This window comes from Tachypleus tridentatus, chromosome 2, assembly GCF_004210375.1.
Source record: "Tachypleus tridentatus isolate NWPU-2018 chromosome 2, ASM421037v1, whole genome shotgun sequence".
Classification (NCBI taxonomy): Eukaryota; Metazoa; Arthropoda; class Merostomata; order Xiphosura; family Limulidae; genus Tachypleus; species Tachypleus tridentatus.
Window position 1 is genome coordinate 66,307,954 of NC_134826.1, and position 25,372 is coordinate 66,333,325.

Here is a 25,372-nt window from a genome sequence, read left to right on the forward strand (position 1 = left end):
TCGCCGTGGGGGCACATAATGTTTCGACCAATCCAACTATTCGTTAGTGAAAGAGTGGCCTAAGAGTTAGCGGTGGGTGGTGATGACTGGCTGCCTTCCCTCTAGTCTTACACTACTAAATTATGGACGGCTAACGCAGATAGCCCTCGTGTAGCTTTGCGGGAAATTGGAAAACAAATAAACAAACTTTATTAGATCTCTTAAATTATTTCTCCAGAAATTTCATGGTACATCAAGTTAACCATTGTATTGATACATCTACTGTATCGGCGATTGATATTCTGATGTGGATACTTGCATGTTTTCAATGAAAAAAACACAACAAAACACGTACTTTTGATACATGGACCGTATCTTTAACTAAGTTTTGGTGAAACCTGTTTGAAGAATCACGTTTATTGGAGACTATAATATTATGTTCAGTTTGATCCAGTCGATAATAATATATCAGGAGAGTATGAAGGTTAATCATGTTTGTTTAAGATGCAACAAGATATACGTTGAATTGCGACGTTTTTTACTCGGGTAAGACTTCAGTCACTTGACATACACGAGAAGTCAACATATGTTTTATTAATTTCTTGCCCAGAGTGTATAGAAGGCAAATTAAAAGTCGGGAGGGGGGCAAGGTTCATTTAACGGAGGGAAGCAAGGAAATGCCTACCACAGGCGCATCTATGAATGGAATCTAGGGCTTACCTACTGGCCGTCGAAGTCCTTGGGTTTAGAGTTAAATGCTATGTATTCTCATGTTATTCCTGAGAGTAATTTTCCTAATTCTGGTGTAATTTTGCCGGTACACATAAAAAGTGAGGATGCTCTTCCTACACTACTGTCGCTTCTCAGTTACATTTAATTATGCACTGTGATTAACTATATCGACGACAATAGTGTCTTCAGTAGAATTTTTCAGAATATGCTCCTAAAAACCTAAAATAAAAACACACAGTACTACGTCATTAAAAGTGACGGCACAAATTATTGTGTAGTTTGTTACACATTTCAGTGCTAATTTCTATGGTCTAAGCGTACCCTATTAGTTATCGAGTCAGGACTATAAATCCGAGGGAGTCGGGATGGAAACACGATCCTATCAAACACACTTCATATTCTTAATGTGTATGTGTGTGTGTTTTTCTTATAGCAAAGCCACATCGGGCTATCTGCTGAGTCCACTGACGGAAATTGAGCCCCTGATTTTAGCGTTGTAAATACGTGGACTTACCGCTGTACCAGTGGGGGACTTATACTCTTATCTTTAAGAGAATTATAAAATACACACTCAATCCCGCTATTCTGTTAAGAGTATTTTCTTCAGGCGGCGAATGCTGCTAGTTGATCGCCCTCTCTCTGATTCGTAGTTCAGACTTTAAAGATGGTTATGTTTATACTGCAGGGAGGTCTTCATAAGATGTCAAGTGAACAAATAAATGGAAATAAAGAGATCATATCAAACCTTCAGTGTTTCTCCTTCTCTCTATATTTTGTATTGTGAGTTACATTTGTTCTTAATGAAACTCTAAGCCTAAAACATCACATAGGAAATTACTTTTCCTTTCGAGTTGTGCTTCTTATTTTAGCTGTTTCTTTAGGCCCGGCATGGCATTGTGGTTAAGGCACTCGACTTGTAATCCGAGGGTCGCGGGTTCGAATCCCCAGCACACCAGATATGCTCATCTTTTCAGCTGTGAAAGCGTTATAATGTGACAGTCAATTCCACTATTCACTGGTAAAAGAGTAACCCAAGAGTTAACGTGGGTAGTAATGACTAGTTGCCTTCCCTCTAGTCTTACACTGCTAAATTAGGAACGGCTAGCGCAGATAGCCCTTGTGTAGCTTTGCGCGAAATTCAAAAAACAATTTGCTTGTTTAAACACGCCTTCTCCTTGTTCAACGGTACGCTTGAAGGTTTATAAAGTTAAAATCCAAGGTTAAATTTCTGCGTTGGCAGATAGCCCGCTGTGCAGCTATATTCTTAGCAAAATACTTTATTTTTAAATCTATTTTCATTGCTATTTGCTGCTTGTCATTATCGTTTCGCATATTTTTTTTCTAGTTTGTTTTTACTTATTTTTGTATTTCTTTATTTTTTATTGACTCTAAGGCTTCTTTTGTTTTTTATGAAACCTGTTGTAAAGTAATTGTGATCGACCGTGTAGCCTGTGTAATGTTAAAATATTTATATTCGAATTTTAAACGAACTCTTTTTCATGTCGGTCATGAAAGCAGAGCAACGTGTCGTCCTGTTAACTTTCTTGCTTTGCTGTCTTTCTTATTTCACTGTCACAAAAGGTTATTAGCATTATAAAGGCTGCCAATAAAACCTACATTTATAATTTCCGACTTTCTTGTACATTTTACAGAAACAACAAGTGATAACGTGGTAACGGGGGGAAACCTCCTTTCTCGAGTGATTGGGTCCAGTCTGCAGCTAACAGGAGGACTTCCACAGCTATTCCAAGATGACCATACTGGATTTCACGTGGGGCAACCATACGCGGAAGATACATGCCATTACGGTCCTGTTTACGAGACTTTCGTGCATCAAACGAAGAGCCACAATTCACCATACTCTCGACCCCCACTCCACTATCCTAGTTACCATAGTACTGCACGGTATAACGGGTTTTACTCTGCAACGCCGGTGCCAGAAGAGTACAGCTTTACCCAAAGATGATACTAAGAATTCCACATTGTGGACGTTGAACGCGTATATCAGATAGAAAGGAGCTCGCCGAAATCTAGCTAAATGCTACTTCACCAAAGTTACGTGCATAACAAATATGGATGAACTCGAAGAAAAAAACAAACAACTTAAACTGTAAATTAATGGATTATGAAGTAAACATTGGAGAAAGTTCGCTAAAACAGAACACAAATGAGATACAATATCAGTTTATCAAGACGTTCAAATGTATGGGCTCAATAAACGGACAGTTGGACATTTTAAAACACGTTAATAATGTGTAAGAAACGCCCTTTTAAAGGTGGTATGAACTGTGGTCCTGTAGTTTACTTTTTAGAGAAGAGACTTATAACGAGGTCAAAATACAACTTATAAACCTCTTGTCTTGATGTCAATTCATTTAATACTGTTCAGATCTTGAATTAAAAACCGAGTAATGGGAAAAACGTTCAATGAAATCTAAAAAAACTAAATTTCACGATGAAGTGACCTCAGGTTGTTGAATTACCTCCTTCCCCTTTCCTCTTCATCCACGGCCTGTTTACTTTATGAATCGTGTTTGTTATCGTTTTCGTTGGTAGAAGGTGATGGCATCCCGGTGAAAGTACACGTTTTTAAATGATATATTTGAATGTGTTTTTAACATACAATTAACAGTACTTTCTTTCAACGTTCACGAATGTGTAAACGCTATTGTAACTTTAATATATTAATTATAGTAATCACTGGGGAAAGTAATATTCCAAATTGTTTTAAAAAAGTTCGAGTGAGCGCAGTGTTCCTCGAACTTTTACATCGGCTGAACAAAAGACCACGAGATCATCTGTCGGTTCTACCCTACATCACTTGAAGAACCTTTATGAAGAACCAGTTGGCCGAGGATCAAATTTGAGAACCGCTGTATTAGCGAACCAAGTGACGCATTTCTTCAAACTGTATCCAGAAGTACTCATCTTCTTTTTGTTTGTTCATTTCCTTGTTTGTTCATTTCCTTGTTTGTTTATTTTTGCATATTTAAGTACATACATATTCGAACTTTGTATGTTATTCTATTTTTTGTAGAGACAACTAATCGCTTTTAAATGCGACAATGTTCTTTACACATATCTTTGAATATTTGCAAATTTGATAATTGAAAATATAAACGTTCTAAAGATGTATAAAACGGATAAACCACGTCATCAGTTGTGTGTAGATCTTATTCGTATTATTGAAATTGACGATTAGTGTGGAATAAATATAGCGTGATTATATTTTTAAAAAAATCCTAATAAAATTCGAGATTGCTAAACCAACTCCAAGAGTTGGATCTCTATTTCTAAGTTCTTTTCACAAGTGTAAAAAACAATAAAAATATATTTGTCTTCTCACAATAAATATTTTTGGTACTAATTTATCAGTTCTCGTTTTCTTTCTAATCACACGAAGCAAAATTTTCTACCCAAAATAAATGCATTTACAATATATAAATCTGTATGTGTAAAAAGCAGACGAAAACATCTCACTTGTAATTTTTATAGCTATAGAAATATATGGCTTTGTTAGACGTGTGAAATCCTCACCGTGATGAACTAGTGGTAAATATGATGGCTTATGACGTGGTGGGCAGAACATATATAAGACATTGTGTTATTTTGTGTTCAACAACAAATAAACATATGGAAACACGTTTAGTTTGTTTCCTAAGTTACGAAAATGTATGCTCAAATTATGTGTATGAAAGCTACTCATCATTTAAGTATCATATGATACATAACAAATCAATTCAACCGCGTCATACCTCAGGTATCTGGAGAATAAACGTTTATTCTTACTTTTCCTTGCGAAAACGTATGCACTATTGAATTCTGTTGAAATTTGCGTTGGGAAACCGTCGTCCTTGTATACATGATGGATTATGGAAAGCAAACAAGGATTGGGATGTGCTTTGAACGTGACAATGTCACGACTGAGTCTTTTGCAATAGAAACTATATTACAGAGGTATTTTCAAGCAGCATGGTCATCAGATAGAGTATGACCAGACGTGGGATATAGAAAGCAACAACGTGGTGAGATTCCAAGCTTCTTTTACTACAACGTTCTAAACATCAGTAAGAGTGAAAGTCAATCCTTCAGAGCAGACTGTGGGGATAGAATGCTGTTGATTCGCTGCTTTTCTTCTGGTCATTAGTTCAAAATGAGAGTTAGCAGCAAACAGCCTTAACAGACTTGCCATAATTACTAATTTACAAGTATCTTCTGCAGAGACTGTTCTTAATTCTTTTTGTCTGAAACAAAGAAAACTTTCAGAAGACAAGACATGTATAACACATCTCTAAACTTAAATGTACTTCCTCAGGAAATCATACGACGAACACGTATTACCAGATTAAGATTTTATGAATATAAAATAAATATATAAAGTTAAGTCTGATACTTCTCCCCCTTGTATGTAAGTTAGTTTATATAGTTTTGTATGATTCTGTGGTTAGTTGTGGTGTAATAATACATAAGTCTTCTTACAGTTCATGCATATAAAAAATATATCATAGTTTGGTTTGTTTGTTTTGAATTTCACGTAAAACTACACGAGGGCTATCTGCGCTAGCCGTCCCTAATTTAGCAGTGTAAGACTAGAGGGAAGGCAGCTATTCATCACCACCCACCGCCAACTCTTGGGCTACTCTTTTACCAACAAAAAGTAGGATTGACCGTCACATTATAATGTCCCCACGGCTGAAAGGGCGAGCATGTTTGGTGTGACTGGAATTCGAACCTGCGACGAGTCGAGTACCTTAATCACCTGGCCATACCGGATATCACAGTTCCAAAACAGTATTATAAAATTCTTTCGCCAGTGAGAAATAACACAGTTGCTTATGAAAGGTATATAACTTTAAATATAATGATCGTAGTTAAATTATGCCAATACTTTATCACAATAAAACACTATTTTTGTCTTTTTAAATTAGAATAAATTATGATAAAAATAACTTTTGAGAAAAACGAAGTTGTCAACTTTAAGTAACACAATCCTTATCATTTTAATGCATATTAAAGCATATGCTAATATTTAAAAGAATACATTTTTCCAGTAACAGTTATGCGAACTTGCAACGCTAGAAATAGAGTTTCAATACTCGTGGTGAGTAGAACACAGACAGCCCAACGCGTAGCTTTGTGCTTAACATTAAAACAAAAAAACTTCTTACTTAAAATATGAGGAAAACTTCTTAATAACATAAAATGATGTTATGAGCAATTAACATTCAAAGTGAGTACGTATTATGTTATGCTATTGTATTTCGTGAGTACTGAGTGATCTGTTTGATGTAATTTAATTTTAAATAGTGCATTGAGTGGATGAACTTTAAGCTTCGCTGCATGTTATTTGAATGCGTTGTGCTAATAAAAATATTATTATATGTAAATTTTAGCAGTTCATGTCTATCGTTTTTTTCTCAGCCGAATTCATTATTAAAATTATTTTTTATTCCCAGTTAAATCTCTCTTTCTAGAAACTACATATTGCTACGAAATGGGATGGCTATTGGATTTACCGAATACGAGAAAGGTTCCCGATTCTTTTATATTTTATACGCTTAACTTCACAGGACTGCGTACCCGAAAAACCAAGGTTGGCGCTGCATTTTGAGCTGTTGATGTGTTATGACAAACTTTTCTGCTATTAGGTTCCAAACCAGACAAAGCCCTTGTGGCGGCAAATGTTCTTGACCTGGCTGTGTGGGTTGAAAATATCGATAATCAAATTCTAGTTCAAAAATAAAATATACTCCGTTTTATTAGGCAAAATCACGTTTACAAGCATTGTTTTATCTCATAGTATAGAAACACAACCTTTGGAAGCTGTTAAAATCGACATCTTGACCCTTGCTATCTCTTCTATGATTTCTCGACATACAATGTTTTGAGATTTAACCTAAGCCACGCCATTTTCCTCAATAACAAATGACAATGTTTACAAAACCGTTTATTTATTTTTGGCCATCCCACTAAATCTTCTGATAAGTCTCTTCAAGCCATAGTTTCATATTTCAACCTGCACGGGAGTGGCAGCTTGACAAACGACCAGCAGCAGGAGAAGAGGCCAAGGAATCTAAAATTTGATCCAGATGGTCAACAACCGTAGCCATTCACGTGCAATAACTGTGATACACGTTGCTGCGCGCGCATGTACCCCTAGTGGTTTCAAATGTGAGCAGGGCTTGTCAGTGTCGTGATGACTTACCAGTGAACTGTTTGTGAAGTAATTTTTCACAACCAAGTGAAGTAAAGTGCCTATCAACGCAATGCTATGTACTACTTTCGTGGACATTGGCCCTGATAAGGGAATTATAAACAGGCTAAAAGCAACCATTTTCTAACCCTGCTGACGTGAATTTTTGAATAGCATTTTACCGTATTTCTAACATACATTTAAAGAAAGAAGAAGAGGTCTAAATAGCACCTTATCCTTCCAGGTTGCAAAACCAAAACACCGATTCATATGTCGCTTTCAAAGTGTGCTGTAACCACGAGAAGATAGCGAAGGTCAACAACGTTGGTCACTGATGAAAGTCTTGTTTGATAAATCACTGTCTACAATGATTTAGAGGTGCACGGATATTAAAACACGTTTATTCTTGTGTGTATATTTTATTTTGTGTCATATATTAAAGTTTTAAGAATAATTCGTCTGTTTTATACACTCGTCTAACCGATTCTATAGTTCCTGACTTGCTATATGTCTAATAATAAATCATATTGATTTGAGGCGTTGCATGGACTACTGGTTAGCATACCCGTGCTTTAAATCAGATGATTTCTGATTCGTGTCCCGTTGTCTTCAAAATCCATTCCGTACTTTTTGGCCACTATACAAAGAATGATGAGTGCTGTTGCTTAGCTGCCTTTCCTGTTGCCTAACAGCTTAGTGTTAGAAGCGGATATGCACGTTAGGCTTAGTGTAGATTTGCACGAAATTTATAAAACAAACAATCTCATAAAATGTGTCAACTAAATCACTTTATGTCCGCAAAATTCAAACTTTTAATATTATTATAAACCATGAAGTTAGGAGCCTTACATAGAAATGTATGTGCAGTTACACATTTTGTAATATGGTTATAGGACCAGCTTTAAAAATATAAAACAGAACTTTAATGAATTTTAAAAACGACTTTCAGCTATCATCCTTCCCGACGATTGAACAAACGATCTCCTGTTTAATTCAATAAACAATTCCTTAATTCAAAAAAGCTTTCCCTATCGATTCAATAAATAGCCCTCCCTTGATTCAAAAAACGTTTGCCTGTTCAATTCAATAACCCCCCCCCTCTTGATTCAACAGACAACTCTGTCCTTGTTTCAACAAACACTCTTCCACTTGGATCTAATATTTTGTTGTAGATGCTACTGCATATAACTGAGCCCGACATGGCCACGTGGGTTAAGGCGTTCGACTCGTAATCTGAGGGTCGTGGGCTGGAATTCCCATAACACCAAACATGCTTGCCCTTTCAGCCATGGGGGCGTTTTAATGTTACGGTCAATCCCACTATTCGTTGGTAAAAGAGTAGCCCAAGAGTTGGCGGAGGGTGATGATGACTAGCTGCCTTCTCTTTTGTCTTACACTGCTAAATTAGGGATGGCTAGCGCAGATAGCCCTTGTGTAGCTTTGTGCAAAATTACAAAAAATAAACAAAAAACAACTGCACATGGCTGCTTACATGGTAAGGTCTCAGCAGTATGTTCAAACAAAAGTACAAAAATCAACCAAAGAAGAGTTTGTTTGTTTGTTTGTTTGTTTTTGAATTTCGCACAAAGCTATCCGAGGGCTATCTGTGCTAGCCGTCCCTAATTTAGTAGTGTGAGACTAGAGGGAAGGCAACTAGTCATCACCACCCACCGCCAACTCTTGGGCTAAGATAATAAGAGACCAAGAGTTCGCAGTGGTTAATGTTGATTAGCTATCACTTCAGTAGTGAGGACGGCTATCACAGGTAGCACCAGAGCAGCTTTACACGAATAGCTAACAACAAACACACACACACATTCATTCTCACGCAAAAGTTTAACAGAGTGAGAATAAGAAGCTATTTATTTGCTCTAAGCACAAAGCTGCACGGGGGTCCAACGCCAAATGTTGACGTTACAAGCTCTCGAACTAAACGGACACTTAGGCAAAATCGTTAGAGACCTTCAAGGCTCTGAAATAACCATCCTTATTTTCAAAGAACTGATTGGAAGGGAAGCAGTTCGCAACACCTTCCTTCTGTAAGTGCATAGCATGTTCAGTGGCATAATGTCTCGAACCATGGATTCCTCAATACACAGCCCAACTCGCTAACTATCAAGCCACGGTCAGTCCAATTTTCAACAGATGTGTAGTCCTTGCGTTTTGTGATGAACTACTCGTAACAGTTTTTTTTTTTCGCTCAGTTAATTACAGCAAAGTAATGCTACAGAAAATAGTCTCCTGATCAGAAAGAAACACAAATTATCTCTAATGTTACAGTTAGAGCGAGTGAGAGCATGGTTCAGCATGGCCAAATGGTTTAGGCACTCGACTCGTCATCTGGGGATCGTGATTCGAGTCCTCCTCACACCAAACATACTCATCCTGGTAAAAGAGTAGCCGAAGAGTTAGCGGTGGGGATGATAACTAGCTGCCTTCCCTCTAGTCTTATACTACTAACTTAGAGATGGCTAGCAGATAACCTTTATAAACAGCAAACTTTATAAATGTTAAACATAAAATGATAAGTTTCTGTTCAGTAAATTTGTCATCTTTTTTACCTGCTTTCCAAATATGGTTGCCACCTTAAAACTGTGGAAATTCCATACACATGGGGACAACTGAGAGAGAGATGGAATACACCCCCAAAGATCTCATTACCAAAATTTTGATGAATTCAAATAGTTCAGTTGTAATCTGGTGTGGTTTTTATTACAGTACGTTTGTTTTAACATTGTCACAAATTAACCGGTCTATTAATATTAACTTTCGATCAGAGCAAACTGCTTAATCACAGCTAAACTAAAATCCAACCTAGTACTCAGAATAGCTAAGTATATATACGTTTCAACTTAAAGAGTGGGCCGCGAAACGTGTTAAGGCGTATGACTCGTAATCTGAGGGTCGCGGGTTCGCATCCACGTCGCGCCAAACATGCTCGCCATTTCAGCCGTTGGGGCGTTATAATGTGACGGTCAATCCCACTATTCGTTGGTAAAAGAGTAGCCCAAGAGTTGGCGGTGGGTGGTGATGACTAGCTGCCTTCCCTCTAGTCTTACACTGCTAAATTAGGAACGGTTAGCACAGATAGCCCTCGAGTAACCTTGTGCGAATTTCAAAAACAAACAAACAAACTTAAAGAGTACCCCTGCTGTTAATGATATTCTTGGCCATATACCAAATAATATCTCACGAGGTTTGAACAGCTTAGAAGATTTAACTTAATCATAAATACATGTGATAGATGTAGCTGGACATGATTTCGGAAAGTGTTCTGTTTCGAGAGTAAATGAAAACAGAATTAATAATAACAAAAATTTTTATTTGTTACTTTTGGAGTTCATATGTCATGCTGTGTTGTAGCCTAAAGTGGGTATAATTCATGGCAAGCGCACGTTTTACAGATGTCACGACATTTCAGGTTGCAACAGTAAGCATCATTTTGTGTTTACTGACTGATTGACAGACGTACAATACACTACTGTATGGTGTGAGTGGTTAAAACGGGTGACACTTGCAGGCGGCTTTTGGCCCTATTCCGAGGAAATTATATTAACAATATAAAATAATCTCGATAATAAAAGTGAAATAATAAGAATAAAACAAATTTAAAAAGGTAGTGAAATTAGGTATACTAAACATTCTGACCAATAATATTGATGGAGGCAACATTAAAGAAATAATACAGTATGCCTTTCAAGGGTTATTATTACAAGTAGCGCCGCAGTTTAGATAGGTACCGTTACGTCACAGGTAAGTTGTTTCAAGAATGTCATTGCCACAACGCACAAGAGAAAATAACAATAATTATATTTGCTGTCCAGAATTAGCTTCTTGCGGATTCCGGATAACGCTATTAAATTCGGAAAGTCTGGAGAAAATCCCGATTACTGGTAAATTTGTCTGCAGAGAATGTATATTCAGAAGTTATGTCACGCCCAAATGGGCGACATAAATGAGTAAACGAACCTTTTGTCCACGGTCAGTTTTCCTCGTCACCCCTTGCAACGAGTTTGCTTTGACGTGAGGCATTTTAAGAACGGTTCTAGTAATTGACATTGTAAAATGACAACACTGAAACTAAAGAATTTCAAACTGTTGTCAAGTCTTGATCTATCAGTTTACAACAGAGTGAAATCGCGTTATCTTGTACCGCACAAATGCTTCTTAACACGAGGGGTGGCCCAGCATGGCCGGGTGGGTTAAGGCGTTCTACTCGTAATCTGAGGATCGCGGGTTCAAATCCCCGTCGCACCAAACGTGCTCGCTCTTTCAGCCGTGGGGGCGTTATAATGTGAAGATCAATCCCACTATTCTTTAGAAAAAAGTAGCCCAAGAGTTGGCAGTGGGTGGTGATGACTAGCAGCCTTCCCTCTAGTCTTACACTGCTAATTAGGGACAGCTAGCGCAGATAGCTCTCGAGTAGCTTTTTTTTCCGAGTAGATTTTCGAAATCTGCTAAGCTGAATTACGGAAAATCTATTATTAAAACCGAAATAACTTTTGTGGAATTTAGATTCACATCCCTGTATTATTTAATAACAAATCAATTTATCAAATGACAACACATATATGGTTTGTGAAATGCAGTATTTGTACAATAAAATACTAAGAAAAGTATCACATATATTGTCTTAGTCTAAGTAATTTGAAAGTAGTAATATTGGGTCTAATGTTTAACTTGTGTAACCTCATAGACGGAACCAGATGGCAAGGTGGTTATGGCGCTCTACCCGCAAATTGAGGATCGCGGGTTCGAGTTCCCGTTCTACTAAACATGCTCGCCCTTTCAGCCATGGAGGCGTTATAATGTTACAGTCAATCCCAATATTCATTAGTAAAAGAGTAGACCAAGAGTTGGCGGTGGGTGGTGATGACTAATTGCCTTCTCTCTAGTCTTACACTGCTAAATCAGGGATGGCTAGCACAGATAACCCTTGTGCAATTTTGCGCGAAATTCAAAAAATAAACAAAACGTATCCACACCTAAGTAAAATGTCCCTGAAAGAAAGAATATATAAACTTAAAACATGAAACAACAAACGGTATTGGCATAACACTAATTTACAACATGTGTATATTGGTCATCATCACCAGTCCTCAGCGTGACTAATATTAACAAGTTCATTCGTTGGTAAAAGAGTAGCCCAAGAGTTGGCGGTGGTTGATGGTGACTAGCTGCCTTCCCTTTAGTCTTACACTGCTAAATTAGGGACGGCTAGCACAGATAACCCTCGTGTAGCTTTGCGCGAAATTCAACAAACAAACATTAACAGGTTCCTGTGGTGGGCACAGCCCAGCTAATTATTATGTAGCTCTGAGATAAACAACACAGTCAACAAACAATGAACCTACAAACTGGATAATCCTTTAATAAAACAAAATTTTCTACTCATGCTCGATCCAAAGATATTTACTTCACCATTAACTCTACTTGTTCATGTTTTGTTTTTTTTTGGTTTTTTTTACGAATACGATCTACGAGAAAAGCTCTTTTCCTTGATGTTTATAGAAATCTTTCATCAATCAGTGAAATGTTTAATTGGCTACTGACAAGAAGCGACAAACAAGAACATTCGCACAGAATGTTAAAAAAAGAAAAAGAATTATTTACGTAATATTTAACGTAAGTGTTCAAAGGTGGCGTCCTCTGCTCTACAGGCGTCATCACCAGTGGGTTAACGAAGCAGTTCATAAATTTTAAAGTGGAAAGTAATTCGTCATTTCATACCTAATGATGGTGTTCAACCAAGACGGTTTTCACGCAAAAATTAAAAGTACAGAAACGACAGATTACAACAGTAAAAAGAAAATTTATAAACATTTCATTATGTCTCTTATCAGTTTTTAATATTTTACCAACAAAAAATATTTATTTATTGTTATTATTTTTTGTTACAGAACTTTCGTGCAAAACTACATAAACATTGGTTTGGTTTGAATTTCTCGCAAAGCAACTGAAGGGCTATCTGCGCTAGGCGTCCCTAATTTAGCAGTGTAAGAGTAGAGGGAAGGAAGCTATTCATCACCACCCACCGCCAACTCTTGGGCTACTCTTTTACGAACGAATAGTGGGATTGACCGTCACATTATAACGCCTTCCACGGCTGAAAGGGCGAGCATGTTTGGTGTGACAGGGATTCAAACCCACGACCCTTGGATTACAAGTCTAGTGCCTTAACCAGCTGGTCATGCTGGGCCCGGATTGAAGAGAAAAACTTGTGAAGCATCACAACTTAACGTTCTCACTTTAAGAATGATTTAATAAGTCAAGGTTGTGAATTTGAAATTGGTGACAATAAAGTTTAAAGACGGCTTTAAAGGATAATAAATAAAACTATTACATGTTTCCTTCGTTATCCGTTAAAGCTGCCTACAAGCTTTAATTCAAGGCTTTATAGTACTGGTAGCAAAGATTTGTCAAAAAGTAAGTTTTATGAGATGTGTTTGTAACTGTGAGCCCAAATGATATTATTAATACAGAAGTCACTATCAGTGTAGAACACAAAGGTTAAATTGAACCTAGATTACAGAATATTTCTAGGTCATTAAAAATGTTTTAAGAAAAGACACTTGTATATTTTTTGTGTGAAACTTAACTCTCTCTCTTCCCCACTCCCTTTGAAGATTCACGAACGTAAACCTTTCACCAATACTATCGAAACTTCCCCTATTCGTTCACCAAAGAAGCTCGACTGGACCCTGAGGGCCTAGGTCTCAGTAAAAAAAGGAAATACCAGTGTTTCAAAATAAAATATTAAGTACTTCCGGTTCAAGTGTATTACACTGTATTCAGTATTTATTGTATTGATGACATATTAGTTGATTTTTTTAAATTTTATAATGTAACCAAAACCCGTTTTATCAATAAATATGTGTAACATTTATTTCTAAAGCGCAAAGTTCCACAGTGGACAATCTGCACCCTGTTTCGACTGACTGCAGGGATTGAATTCAGAATTTTAACATTATAAACCCCCAAGCTTACTGCAGCGCTTTTGAGGACATGTCAGAAATATCTGAAATAAAACTTTTTATAGAGTCCTAAAAGTAGATTAAACGTAGTTGCTAAAGAATCCTTCGTTGGAGCTGAAATAATAAAACTAACAATTTTCAACTATTCTCCTGGGCCCAGCATGGCCAGGTGGTTAAGGCACTCGACTAGTAATCTGAGGATCGTGGGTTCGAATCCCTATCATACCAAACATGCTCACTATTTCAACCATGGGGGCGTTATATATCAAAAATATGTAGAATGATGACCTCTAAAAAGTTTTCTTCCTAGCCCATCAGGCCCCTCATAGGGAGGATTCTGACACGCCTTAACACGCTTGGCCATGCCGGGCCATCGGTGTTAAGAAACCGTCATGAAAACATTCTACGTAATTTAATGGAGATAGTTCAATTGTTTAAGGGATATTCTGCAGCTAAAGATATGCTGCTAAGAGATATGATGATCATGTCGAAGAGATCGAAGTATCGAAGATTGACGACAGTTGCAAAACAGTTAACGTAACCGGTTTTAAACACAAGTATAAAGGAAAAAAAAGCAACTCACTCAGAATATTTACACAAGTAGTTGAGAAACGAAGAGGAAAAAGAAATATTTGTTCTTTTTACACGATGACAAGGAAGTAATTACATATAAAACAATTCGTTATATTGATAAGGAAGTAATTACATATAAAACAATCCAATACATTGATATGGAAGTAATTACATATCAAAACAATTCGTTACATTGAGAAGGAAGTGATTATATATCAAAACAATCCAATATCTTGATAAGGAAATCCATAGCTATTCTGATGTCGATAATAATAAGATGAAATGTAGCTTTACTATGCGAACTAGAATTTTCTCTATGTTAACAGAAAAGTATTTATTCTCTTATTTCATGTTAGAACAGTAATTTAGATTTTGTCTCAACCCAGTTTTTCAGTATAATAATATAAATATCACTTCAACATGACGATTGGTATGTAACAAAGTTCACTTACAGAGTTCTAGAGAAGTTTCTTACCCAACAGTAAAGGAATAACTTAGTTCTCTTAGAGGACCTTTAGTTTCACACTTATGTTTTTCTGTCTTTCTGAGGTAATGGTACTATGACAACTTACAAATTTGTAGGTGTTAATAGAAACATTGGCGTGTAGGGCAGCATTGGTTTTGGACCGGTTATATCGTCATCGTCTTTTGTCTCGTCTTCATCCGCTTCAATTTCGTCATCCTTTGAAAACATATATAATAAACCATTTTTCACATATACATATATAACTGTAATTCTTACAATATAAGCTAACGTACTCCAACATGTATTTTATTACAGCCAGTCTGAGCTTTTTCTCATGAGAAATCTCGTTTATTTGTTTTTTTCTGTTAATGACGGAGTATTTCTAAACTTTCATCAAACACTATTACACACATCATAAGTAATTAAAACATGATAAATTCATATTTTCATACACACATTTGAAATGAAAAACAGAATTATATAAATAAATATAGCTGGGAAGGTTTCGTAATCGAAATTACATTGTGACGTTTTCGCGCATTAGACCAGAAAAGTATATTTTTTTACCTAACAGGAACATTAATATTTCATTAGATTCTCAACAGTTAGAGTAAGGTCATGACTATGTCAAAAAATAATGGTAACTATTATATCCGTGTTTAATTATCAAATACAACCGAGCGTGATCAAACAGTTAGTGCGCCGGAATGTGAATCCGACTTTTCACAGTTTTAGGTACCTTCGCAGATTGTCACTATATATCGTATCCTCCAGCGTTATAAGAGTGAAGGTGAAATCCCACTATTTGATTAGAGTAGCCAAAGAGTTGGCGGTGGTTACGGATGAGTAGCTGCTTTTCCTCTTGTTTGCCAGTTCAAAATTTCGACTCATAATCTAAATGTCGCGGATTCAAATCCCAGTCGCACCAAACATGCTTGCCCTTTCAGCCGTGGGGGTGTTATAAACTGACGGTCAACTCCACTATTCGTTGGTAAAAGAGTAGCCCAAAAGTTGGTCGTGGGTGGTGATGACTGGCTGCCCTTCACTTGTAAAAATCTAGGTATTTCCTTAAGCTCATTCACTTTGTGTGCGAATGTTAACCTATCTTTTAACACGTTGAAAGTTGCTCTTAGTTTTTGTCCACAAATTGTTTATAATTTTCTAATCACGTTTTGTAACTTCACAAATGACATGCATGGTCTGTTTGTTTGTTTCGAATTTTTGTCTAAAACCACACCAGGGATATCTGCGCTGGCCATCCCTCATTTAACAGTGTGAAACTAGAGGGAAAGGCAGCTAGTCATCACCACCCACCGTCAACTCTTGGGCTACTCTTTTATCAACGAATACTGGGATTGACTGTCACATTATAAAGCCTTTAGGGGTGAAAGGATGAGTATGTTTGGTGTGACAGGGATTCGAATCCGCGGTCCTCGGATTACGAGTCGAGCGCCTTAACCACTTGTTCATGCCGGGCCATAGACGTGGTTTGATAAACACTTCTATGATCTAGTGGTTAGCGTGTCGAGCTGTTTATCTAATGCTTCATGGTTCAAGACGGACGGTGCTAAATACACTACGCATTTCCAGCTGTAATCACTTTGTTTGTTTGTAGTTAAGCACAGAGCTACACAGTAGACTATCTATGTTCTGCCCAACACAGGTATCAAAACTCGGTTTTTAGCGTTATAAGTCCTTAGACAAACCGCTATGTCACCGGGGGTGCTGTGGTTGCCTTGTAAGAGGTGCGGTCAGTTCTGCTTTTGGTTTAAATAGCCGGACAAAGCACTTGTGGTGGAGGGTGCTTTAGGCTGGTTGTCCTGTCAAAGATTAATTGTTTGCAGTTAAGAAACGGTTATACCTGAATGTTACTGATTTCTTATTAGCTCGTGAGAAGTTGTTCAAATTGAAATTTTAATTCCATATCTCTGGGTCATTCTAGACGAAAACAACACCAACAAAATCCGCGTCAACGTATGCACAAAATAATCAATTTTGAGTAAGATGGGACCGTAAATATCTAGGAGTAGCTTAGTGGTTAGCATAAGAGACTGAGAATGTGAAGATTTATGGTTCGCGCTCCGTTGCCGCGAAACCTTGGATGCGTTATAAGAGTGTCGGCCAAATCCCAAGATTGGCAAAGGGTTATGTTGACTAACTGTCTTCCCTCTAGCCTCATAATTAGCTGCTATTTACAAATAACCCTAACGCAGCTTTGGGTGAATATATTATAAACAAGAACTATAGCTATCATTTAGACATATCTATACATTGTTTTGCAACACACTTTGCCTTTATCTTATCTTGTTTGCTCTAAATGAAAAAGAAAAATCCCTTGTTAAGCAATGTTAAATCTTATTCTTCACTAGTTGGAATACCCTTCCCACGGATGGAAGATATCTGAATTCATTACTAATGAAAAATTATCTTAAGACATGAAAAGTTGCTTCCCTTATACATAATTGTAAAAAAAAAAAAAAACGCCTTTAAAAACCGCAAAACACAAAACGTACATGAAACCACAAATTTGCATGAATCTCTGCATGGGCCCAACGAACCTTTATTCTAAATTTGGTGAAAATCCATTAACTGAGGAAGAGCAGTGGTAAAAGTCCGCAAAAACGCAAAATGCAAAACTGAAAATTCGTAAGTACCCTCGTATGAACCTCATGAGCCTCCATAGCGATTTTGGTAAAGATCCATTCTCATCCTACAACGTAGTCACATGGACATACAACAGACAGTACTATTAAATTTATATGGATTCTTCCAGTTAAAACTATGAGTTATCAATTTAGATAATATCGTGTAAAAGACAAATAATCACAATTACTGGAACTTTCAAAATTACACTGGTCTTTTACACTGGATTACTGAAAAATGTTGATTTATGGTTTCTATCCCCTCCATGTGCTGTTGAAGTAAATATTACATACCATGTGTGTGTGTGCTGATGTCTGTCGTTCAACTCCAGTGATGAAGACATCTGTGTTTACAAGAATAGTTTTAGTCCATCAAAATCGGAAAGAGGGATCTTAAAGTTTTTCCTGGTGGTCACTATAAGGACTAAGGTTCACATACGAAAAGCTAGTCGCTAAACCAGTCATCTCTTTGTGCAACTTGAATATACGAGTGGTATTTGGCAATACAACAGCTGGAAACTAGCCATCATTTCCTGACGACAATAATTACTTGTCGACAATTGTATCTATACGATTTACAACAGTGATGACACTATTGTGGATGTGACTGTGAAAGACTGTATGGACATACGAGCTCATGTAACAGCTACTCTTGTGTTTTTATTTTGTACAGCCCTTGTCATCAGTAGTATTAAGTATACATTTGTTCAAGCTGTTAATAGCAAAAGTTACTTTAGTAGCTATCGAGGAACTTGCAATTATTGCCGTTTGTTTTTAATCCTCCTTTTACTAAGAATTCTACTAATTTCTTGAACAAATTCTGTAATTTCAGAGGTCTGAAAATCTGAGCTATAAAAACAATAAAAGTTCCAAGTTTAAAGAATTCAAGGCTGTGTTTGTAATATTTATTTATTTTACTTTATTCAGAATTACAGCTGTTAATTGAAATCCAGATTCCCCAAGTAGGCGAACTTTCAGTAAGTCACACTACATCTGCGACCTCCAGGACCAATGAGGCTATTAGGTTAATATAAGGACTCAACAGGAAGACTGGGATACGACAGACATGGTAAAGGTCTAATCGCTCTATTAAATTGTGACGAAAGTTCGTAAGGCAGTGTCCCATTGCACACTTACTGCATGATATAAATATTCCCAAGAAACATTTCTTATAAAAATAAGTTTTTAAACGTTGATATATTCTCAAAAACAAAAATCTCGTTTAAAAACTGAACCTACTACGACAAAGCTAATTTTTACTTTTATGTTTGTTTAATGTATTAAAAATTTTGGTTTCAATTTCGCGTAAAGCTGTTTGTTTTGGAATTTCGCACAAAGCTACTCGAGGGCTATCTGTGCTAGCCGTCCCAAATTTAGCAGTGTAAGACTAGAAGGAAGGCAGCTAGTCATCACCACCCACCGCCAACTCTTGGGCTACTCTTTTACCAACAAAAAGTGGGATTGAACGTCACATTATAACGCCCCCACGGCTGGGAGGGCGAGCATGTTTGGCGCGACTCGGGCGGGAACCCGCGACCCTCAGATTACGAAGCACACGCCTTAACGCGCTAGGCCATGCCAGGCCCTTCGCGTAAAGCTACATGAGGGTTATTTAGGCTAGCTGTCCCTAATTTATCACTGTAAGACTAGAGAGGAGAAAGTTAGTCACCACCACCCACCGTCAACTCGTAGGCTACTCTTTTACCAATGTAGCATTATAACGCTCCCACGGCTGAAAGGTCGAATATATTTGGTCTGGCTGGGACTCAAACCCGCGTCCCTCAGAGTACGAGTCGAGTTCTTTAACCACCTGGACATGTTGGGCCTGTACTGAAAGAACTAACAACATAGATGCTTACTTTTGTATTGAGTTTATTTAATGATTAAGTAAATTGTATCACAAATTACAGATTTTACAGTGATTAAGATTTATTTTCAGAACAAACTTTTGTACACGAGAATGATTATACCAATAATGGTAACGTTGTATCTGTTTTAAAACAAATATCACTTACTCTAAAAGATGTAACTTGTAATGTAATAAATATAGATGCTTGTCTGAATCAAATTTCTACAAGTTATAAACCAGGTTGGTTATTTAAAAAAAGCTTCGTGTAGGTTTTATGTAGAGGGCGTAACAAGTAAAACTCACCACGTGTTTTGGTATGTCATTCTATTGTGTGGTTTTTTAGTTGTTTATTTATCTTTCTTTATGTTCTCGACTTCTTCAACAAGTAGTTGTCATAGATATCATGTATAATACTATAGATGTATGTAATCTGAATATTTTATTCCACAACAGTTTTAATGAATAAAACGTCAATTGATCGCTGTTGCTTAATTACTTTAAAGCTTTCAGAGCAGAGAGATGTTTTAAAATACTATATTAATTCACTTTTCCCTTTCTCTTGTGCTTTGTTTTGAATTTCGCGCAAAGCTACACGAGGACGATCTGCGCTAGCCATCTCTAATTTAGCAGTGTAAGACTAGAGGGAAGGTAGCTGGTCATTACCACCCACTGTCAACTTTTTGGACTACTCTTTTTACGAATGATTAGTGGGATTGACCGTAACATTATAACACTCCCATGGTTGAAAGGGCACGCATGTTTGGTGTGACGTGGATTCGAACCCGCTACCTTCGGATTACGAGTCGAGTGCCTTAACCACCTGGCCATGTCGGGTCTTCTCTACTGGTTGTTGCATTACACCCTGCAAAGTCAAGTGGCAAGAAACAGTCATTTTAGTTAACTACTGCAAGATTGTAAATTGATGGATTGAATAACCAAGGCTGTTATTAATTGAAAAACTAGACCAAAAATAACAGAAGTGTCTTAATGAAAACATTCTATCAATTCAGTATATCAGGTTATCCCTGAAGTAATGTCCGATTTTAGGTTCAGAAAAAGAGAAAGGATTTCAAATGCTTTTAATGTTATTTAATCAATAATGTATGTTCTATTATTGTTAATTACTTCCTGCCAATGATTCACAAGCTTCTGTTTGTCACTTCTAGAAAGTTCTTGGGGTTTGGAGGAAAAGAATGCAGAAAGGGTAGTTTTGACATCTTCATGTGTTCCAAGCTCTTTTCTATTAAGATAGTTCTACAAACATCAGAATAGATGATAATCAGATGGGTAAAGGTCTGGAGAATAAGAAGGATGTGGAAATTTTCCCCAATCTATCGCTTCAATTCTTGCGGATGTGACCCTTGCTGTATGGGACCATGCATTATCCTGGTATAACACAACACCTTTACGATTCATCAAACCAAGCTTCTTTCCTTTCAGTGCAACATTCAAGCGCTTTAAATGTTGACACTGGAAGTCTGATTTAATCGTTAAATTAAACGGCAGCAACTCAAAGTAGATCACACCAACGCTTAACAAAACTTTTCTGGGGTGGAGGTGCATTTTGGGCTGTGCTTTAGCTAGTTTACCTGCACTGAGCCATTGTCTGCGGCACTTAACATATTTATAATATATCCATTTTTCATCTCCAGTCACTAACCTGTCCAAAAAAGGTGAGTTACGTTCACGAGCGTGCACAAAAGTGCAAATGTCCACTCTTGCTCGAAGGTTGGCTTCTGTCAAATCATGGGGAACCCATTTTCAAAGTTTTGACACCTTTCCAAGCTGTTGCAGATAACGGTGAACTGTTGAATGGGTTGAATTAAGCTTCTGTGCTAGTTACTTAATTGTTACAGCACAATCTTCATCAAGTGCAGCCAGCAGCAAGTCATCATTAAACTCGACAGGATGATATGAACGTGGCGCATCACTTAAGCTGTAGTCACATGATCTGAAATTCTGAAACCACCTTCGATATTTTCTTTCATTGAGAGACTCCACATCATAAACACCTTAAATGTTTCGTGTAGTTTCTGCTGCACTATTGCCGTTTTTCTTAAATCACAAAGCATTATATGCCTAATGTGCTCCTCAGACACATCCATCTTCATCAGGGTTAATTTGATTAATGATTTGAAAAAAATGGAGTTGGTTTAGTTTCTTTTATTTGTCTGAACATTTTTATGCATGTCCTACTACATTAAAACATTTTACAAAGACAGAAATGATGATGCACTTTCTGTATTAAATTTTCGGACATTACTTGTGGGATGACCTGATACGTAACGGGACTCAGTTTTTTGGTGTGTTTTTTTCTTTACTGAAGGGATAAAATCATTCTGATTCTATATCTATAAATATTCATTTACAGTCTTTTCTCCCTAGATGCTGAGCAATAAGTCTTAAGTGATGTCGAAAAAACCCACTTGTAGAAAAAAATATATATGCGAAAACTGCTCGTTTGGGTTGAGAAAATTTTTTACGTAGAGAAGCGAACAACGTTTCGACCTTCTTCGGTCATCGAGCCGTGTTTACACATATAATAAGTCTTAAGGTTTATATCACTCTAAAGAGCACTGCATGTCCATGTGGTTAAGGCCTCTACCCGTACTCCAAGGGGCGATGGTTCAAATCTCCGTCGCACCAAACATGTTCGTCTTTTCAGTCGTGGGGGCATTATAATGTTGTGGTCAATCCCACTATTCGTTGGTAAAAGAGTAGCCCAAGAGTTGGTGGTGGGTGGTGATGACTAGTTGCCTTCCCTCTAGTCTTACACTGCATAATGAGAGAGGGCTAACGCAGATAGCCCTCGTGTAGCTTTGCACGAAATTCAAACAAAAACTAAATTTTGAAAAAAAACAAATCGTGGTGGGTATAGCAAAAACTGCCAATTATGCAACCTTTGTTAATCTGAAGATGATCTAAGAAGGTCGAAACGTTGCTCTATACTTTATTTTAATAAAAGTTTTAAGACTCATACCAGCCGTCTTAGATACATTTTCACTTCAAGTGTACTTCCCATCATCACGAGCCCATTATGCAACTCTCTGGTTACCAACAAACAAATTAATTCACCCACATGTTAAAAAAAAACGTAAAATGTATTAATTCAGTTTAACACCAACTAGATACACACCAGAGAATAAATTTCAACTACACTCAGTTGCTTACTTTTTTTTGAAATAATAATAAGTGACGAATAAGGCTTACATTTAGCAAATGTACTACACGATATAGTTATCCCTTTAGTCGTAAACTTTCCTTGATAGACGTCCAACTGGCTCTTCTGTAACCCGTGTCACCAGCTTAGGAAAAGACGTTCTTGTTTATATGTTTTCATATATAAACATCTATATGAATGTGTAAACACCACCCCTCTCAAGTATACCAGGTTAACAGGGTGAACCATCAAAAAAAAATTAAACTAAAAACCTTTGTGGTAGGAGGAAACATTTCCTGAACTGATATGCAACCTTCTTACGTGATTAAATTACAAAAATATATCAAGGAAATTGGCGACCAGTGCCATTTTAACTGTTTTAAAACAATGAAACATTCAGTCTTACCTCTCAAGAACTTCAACAAAGCTGAGCTGGCTTTCTTGTGTCATGATTGGAATCTATTTAAGACTTCGGTTCTTATATCCCTTTTTTTTTAATTAGTGTATTAGCAGTTAAGAGTCAGAGAACTACAGAGAAGTACTAGCTCACGCCCGGTATAAGGGACAAATGAAGTGATTTCACTTGTTTATGTACAGGATTCTAAATTTGAATTTAAACGTTTGTTAACGTTTAAAATGCATACGTTTGAGGAAACCTCTAACAGTTTCCCCCGTCACACCAAACATGCTCGCCCTTTCAACCGTGGGTGCGTTATAATATGACGGTCAATCCCACTATTCGTTGGTAAAAGAGTAGCCCAAAAGTTGGCGATGGGTAGTGATGACTAGTTGTCTTCCCTCTAGTCTTACACTGCTATATCAGGAACGGCTAGCGCAGAGATTCCAAGAGTAGCTTTGCGCGAAATTCAGAACAAACCAAACCAATGTAACAATTTCATGCAATATAAATAGATTAAAAAAAGAAATTAAATAGGAATCTTTGGTTGATTTAAAAAATAGGTATCTTGAGGATTTTGCCTAATCTTTAAATTGCTTTGTTTTTTCACTTTCGCGCAAAGCTACACGAGGGCTATCTGCGCTAGCCATCCCTAATTTAGCAGTGTAAGACTAAAGAGGAGGCAACTAGTCATCATCAACCACTGTCAACTCTTGGGCTACTCTTTTATCAACGAATAGTGGATTGACTGTCACATTATAAATCCTTTAGAAGTGAAAAGATGAGCATGTCTGGTGTGACGAGGATTTGAACCCGCGACCCTCGGATTGCGAGTCGAGTGCCTGAATCACATGGCCTTGCCGGGCTTATATTGTTTGTTTTGTTTGGTTTTTTTAAATTTCGCACAAAGCTACTCGAGGGCTATCTATGCTAGCCGTCCCTAATTTAACAATGTAAGACTAGAGGGAAGGCAGCAAGTCATAACCACCCACTGCCAACTCTTGGGCTACTCTTTTACCAACGAATAGTGGGATTGACCGTAACATTATAACGCCCTCACGGCTGAAAGGGCGAGCATGTTTGGCGCGATGGGGATGCGAACCCGCGACCCTCAGATTACGAGTCACAGGCCTTAACACGTTTGGCCATGCCGGGCCATCGGGCTTATATAAATTGCTCCTTTGCTAGAACTAATCAGAGAGTGAAAGATTTATCTTTTCCCCCGCTAGTACAGCGGTATGTCTTCGGATTTACAACGCTACAATCAGGGGTTCGATTCCCCTCGGTGCGCTGAGCAGATAGCCAGATGTGGCTTTGCTATAAGAAAACACACAACACACACAAACACAAGATTTATCTTGAAGATATATTATCTGCTTTTTGACAACAATTGCCAAAAGCAGTTGGTAACGAGATTATAACACACCATTTACTATAAATAATTCAGAACCTATAAAGAAATATAGCATTTTTGTTGTTTTAGTTTTTTTGGTTTTTTTTCGCAAAGCTATGCAAAGGAATATCTGCGCATAATCTTCCCTTACACTAGACTGACAAACTACAGGGAAGGTAACTGCTGCTAATCAACAGCACCCACCACCTATTCTTGGATTTCTTCTCTTGGCTGATTCTATAACAGGATTTGACAGGTGCTTTTATAGCTCATCCACGACTCCAAAGTGCAAAGTACGTTTTTACTGTAACAGGCCTCGAATAGAAGAAATCCTCAGATTTACCGTACGACCACTATAACTACTGTGTCACGCCTGGTACGAGGTATAAAGCAGTACTTTCACTTCTTTACAGACAAAGTTTTTAACTTGAATAATAGCGTTCGTTTATTGATATCTAAGATATCTACGTTCGACGTACTGCTCTAATAGTCTCACATGATTTCAGTAAATATGTTTTGAAAATATAAAATACATTAACTAATTGTTAAACAGTGATACAAAAAGCTTACTGGGGATACGTAGACCTAATTATTCTCAAACTCTGAGTGACTTATTTGAGGCGGGTTCGAATCCACGAGTACAATTAAACACGTCCTACAGTTTAAGCCATGAACACATTATAAAAGTAATAATTGACCAATTAGAGTAGACTGTGGGTGATATATGCTGCTGTCTGGCTGCCTTCCCTCGGGAAGTTGTTCAAAATTAGGGATGGTAGCAGATGATCTTAGTAACTTCACGATTAATACAAGATATGTATTTTTCTCGTCAAATACTTACTTCTATCACGTTGTTGGACGAAGTCTGCTTTGTGCATATTTTATCTTTCCTTGCCACCTGAAACAAGACCTATCTGAGCTCGCTAGAAATTAACAGCGGGAAATTAGCTAGCCATCACCACTCACAACCAACTCTTAGGCTGCTCTTTTACCAACGAATAGTGGAATTGACCA

At 37.3% G+C, this 25,372-nt stretch overlaps 1 protein-coding gene across 2 annotated transcripts in view; it reads left to right on the top strand.

Moving 5' to 3' along the window:
- The window catches only part of LOC143244064 (T-box transcription factor TBX1-like), a 44,043-nt gene extending 40,418 nt beyond the window's left edge, over positions 1–3,625 (top strand). For both annotated transcript variants that reach the window (XM_076488088.1, XM_076488087.1), the window contains one exon: positions 2,364–3,625. In XM_076488088.1, coding sequence (XP_076344203.1) covers positions 2,364–2,677 — 314 coding nt within the window. In that variant the 3' untranslated portion in view covers positions 2,678–3,625. The remainder of the gene's footprint in view (positions 1–2,363) is intronic.
- The last annotated feature ends 21,747 nt before the right edge of the window (positions 3,626–25,372 follow it).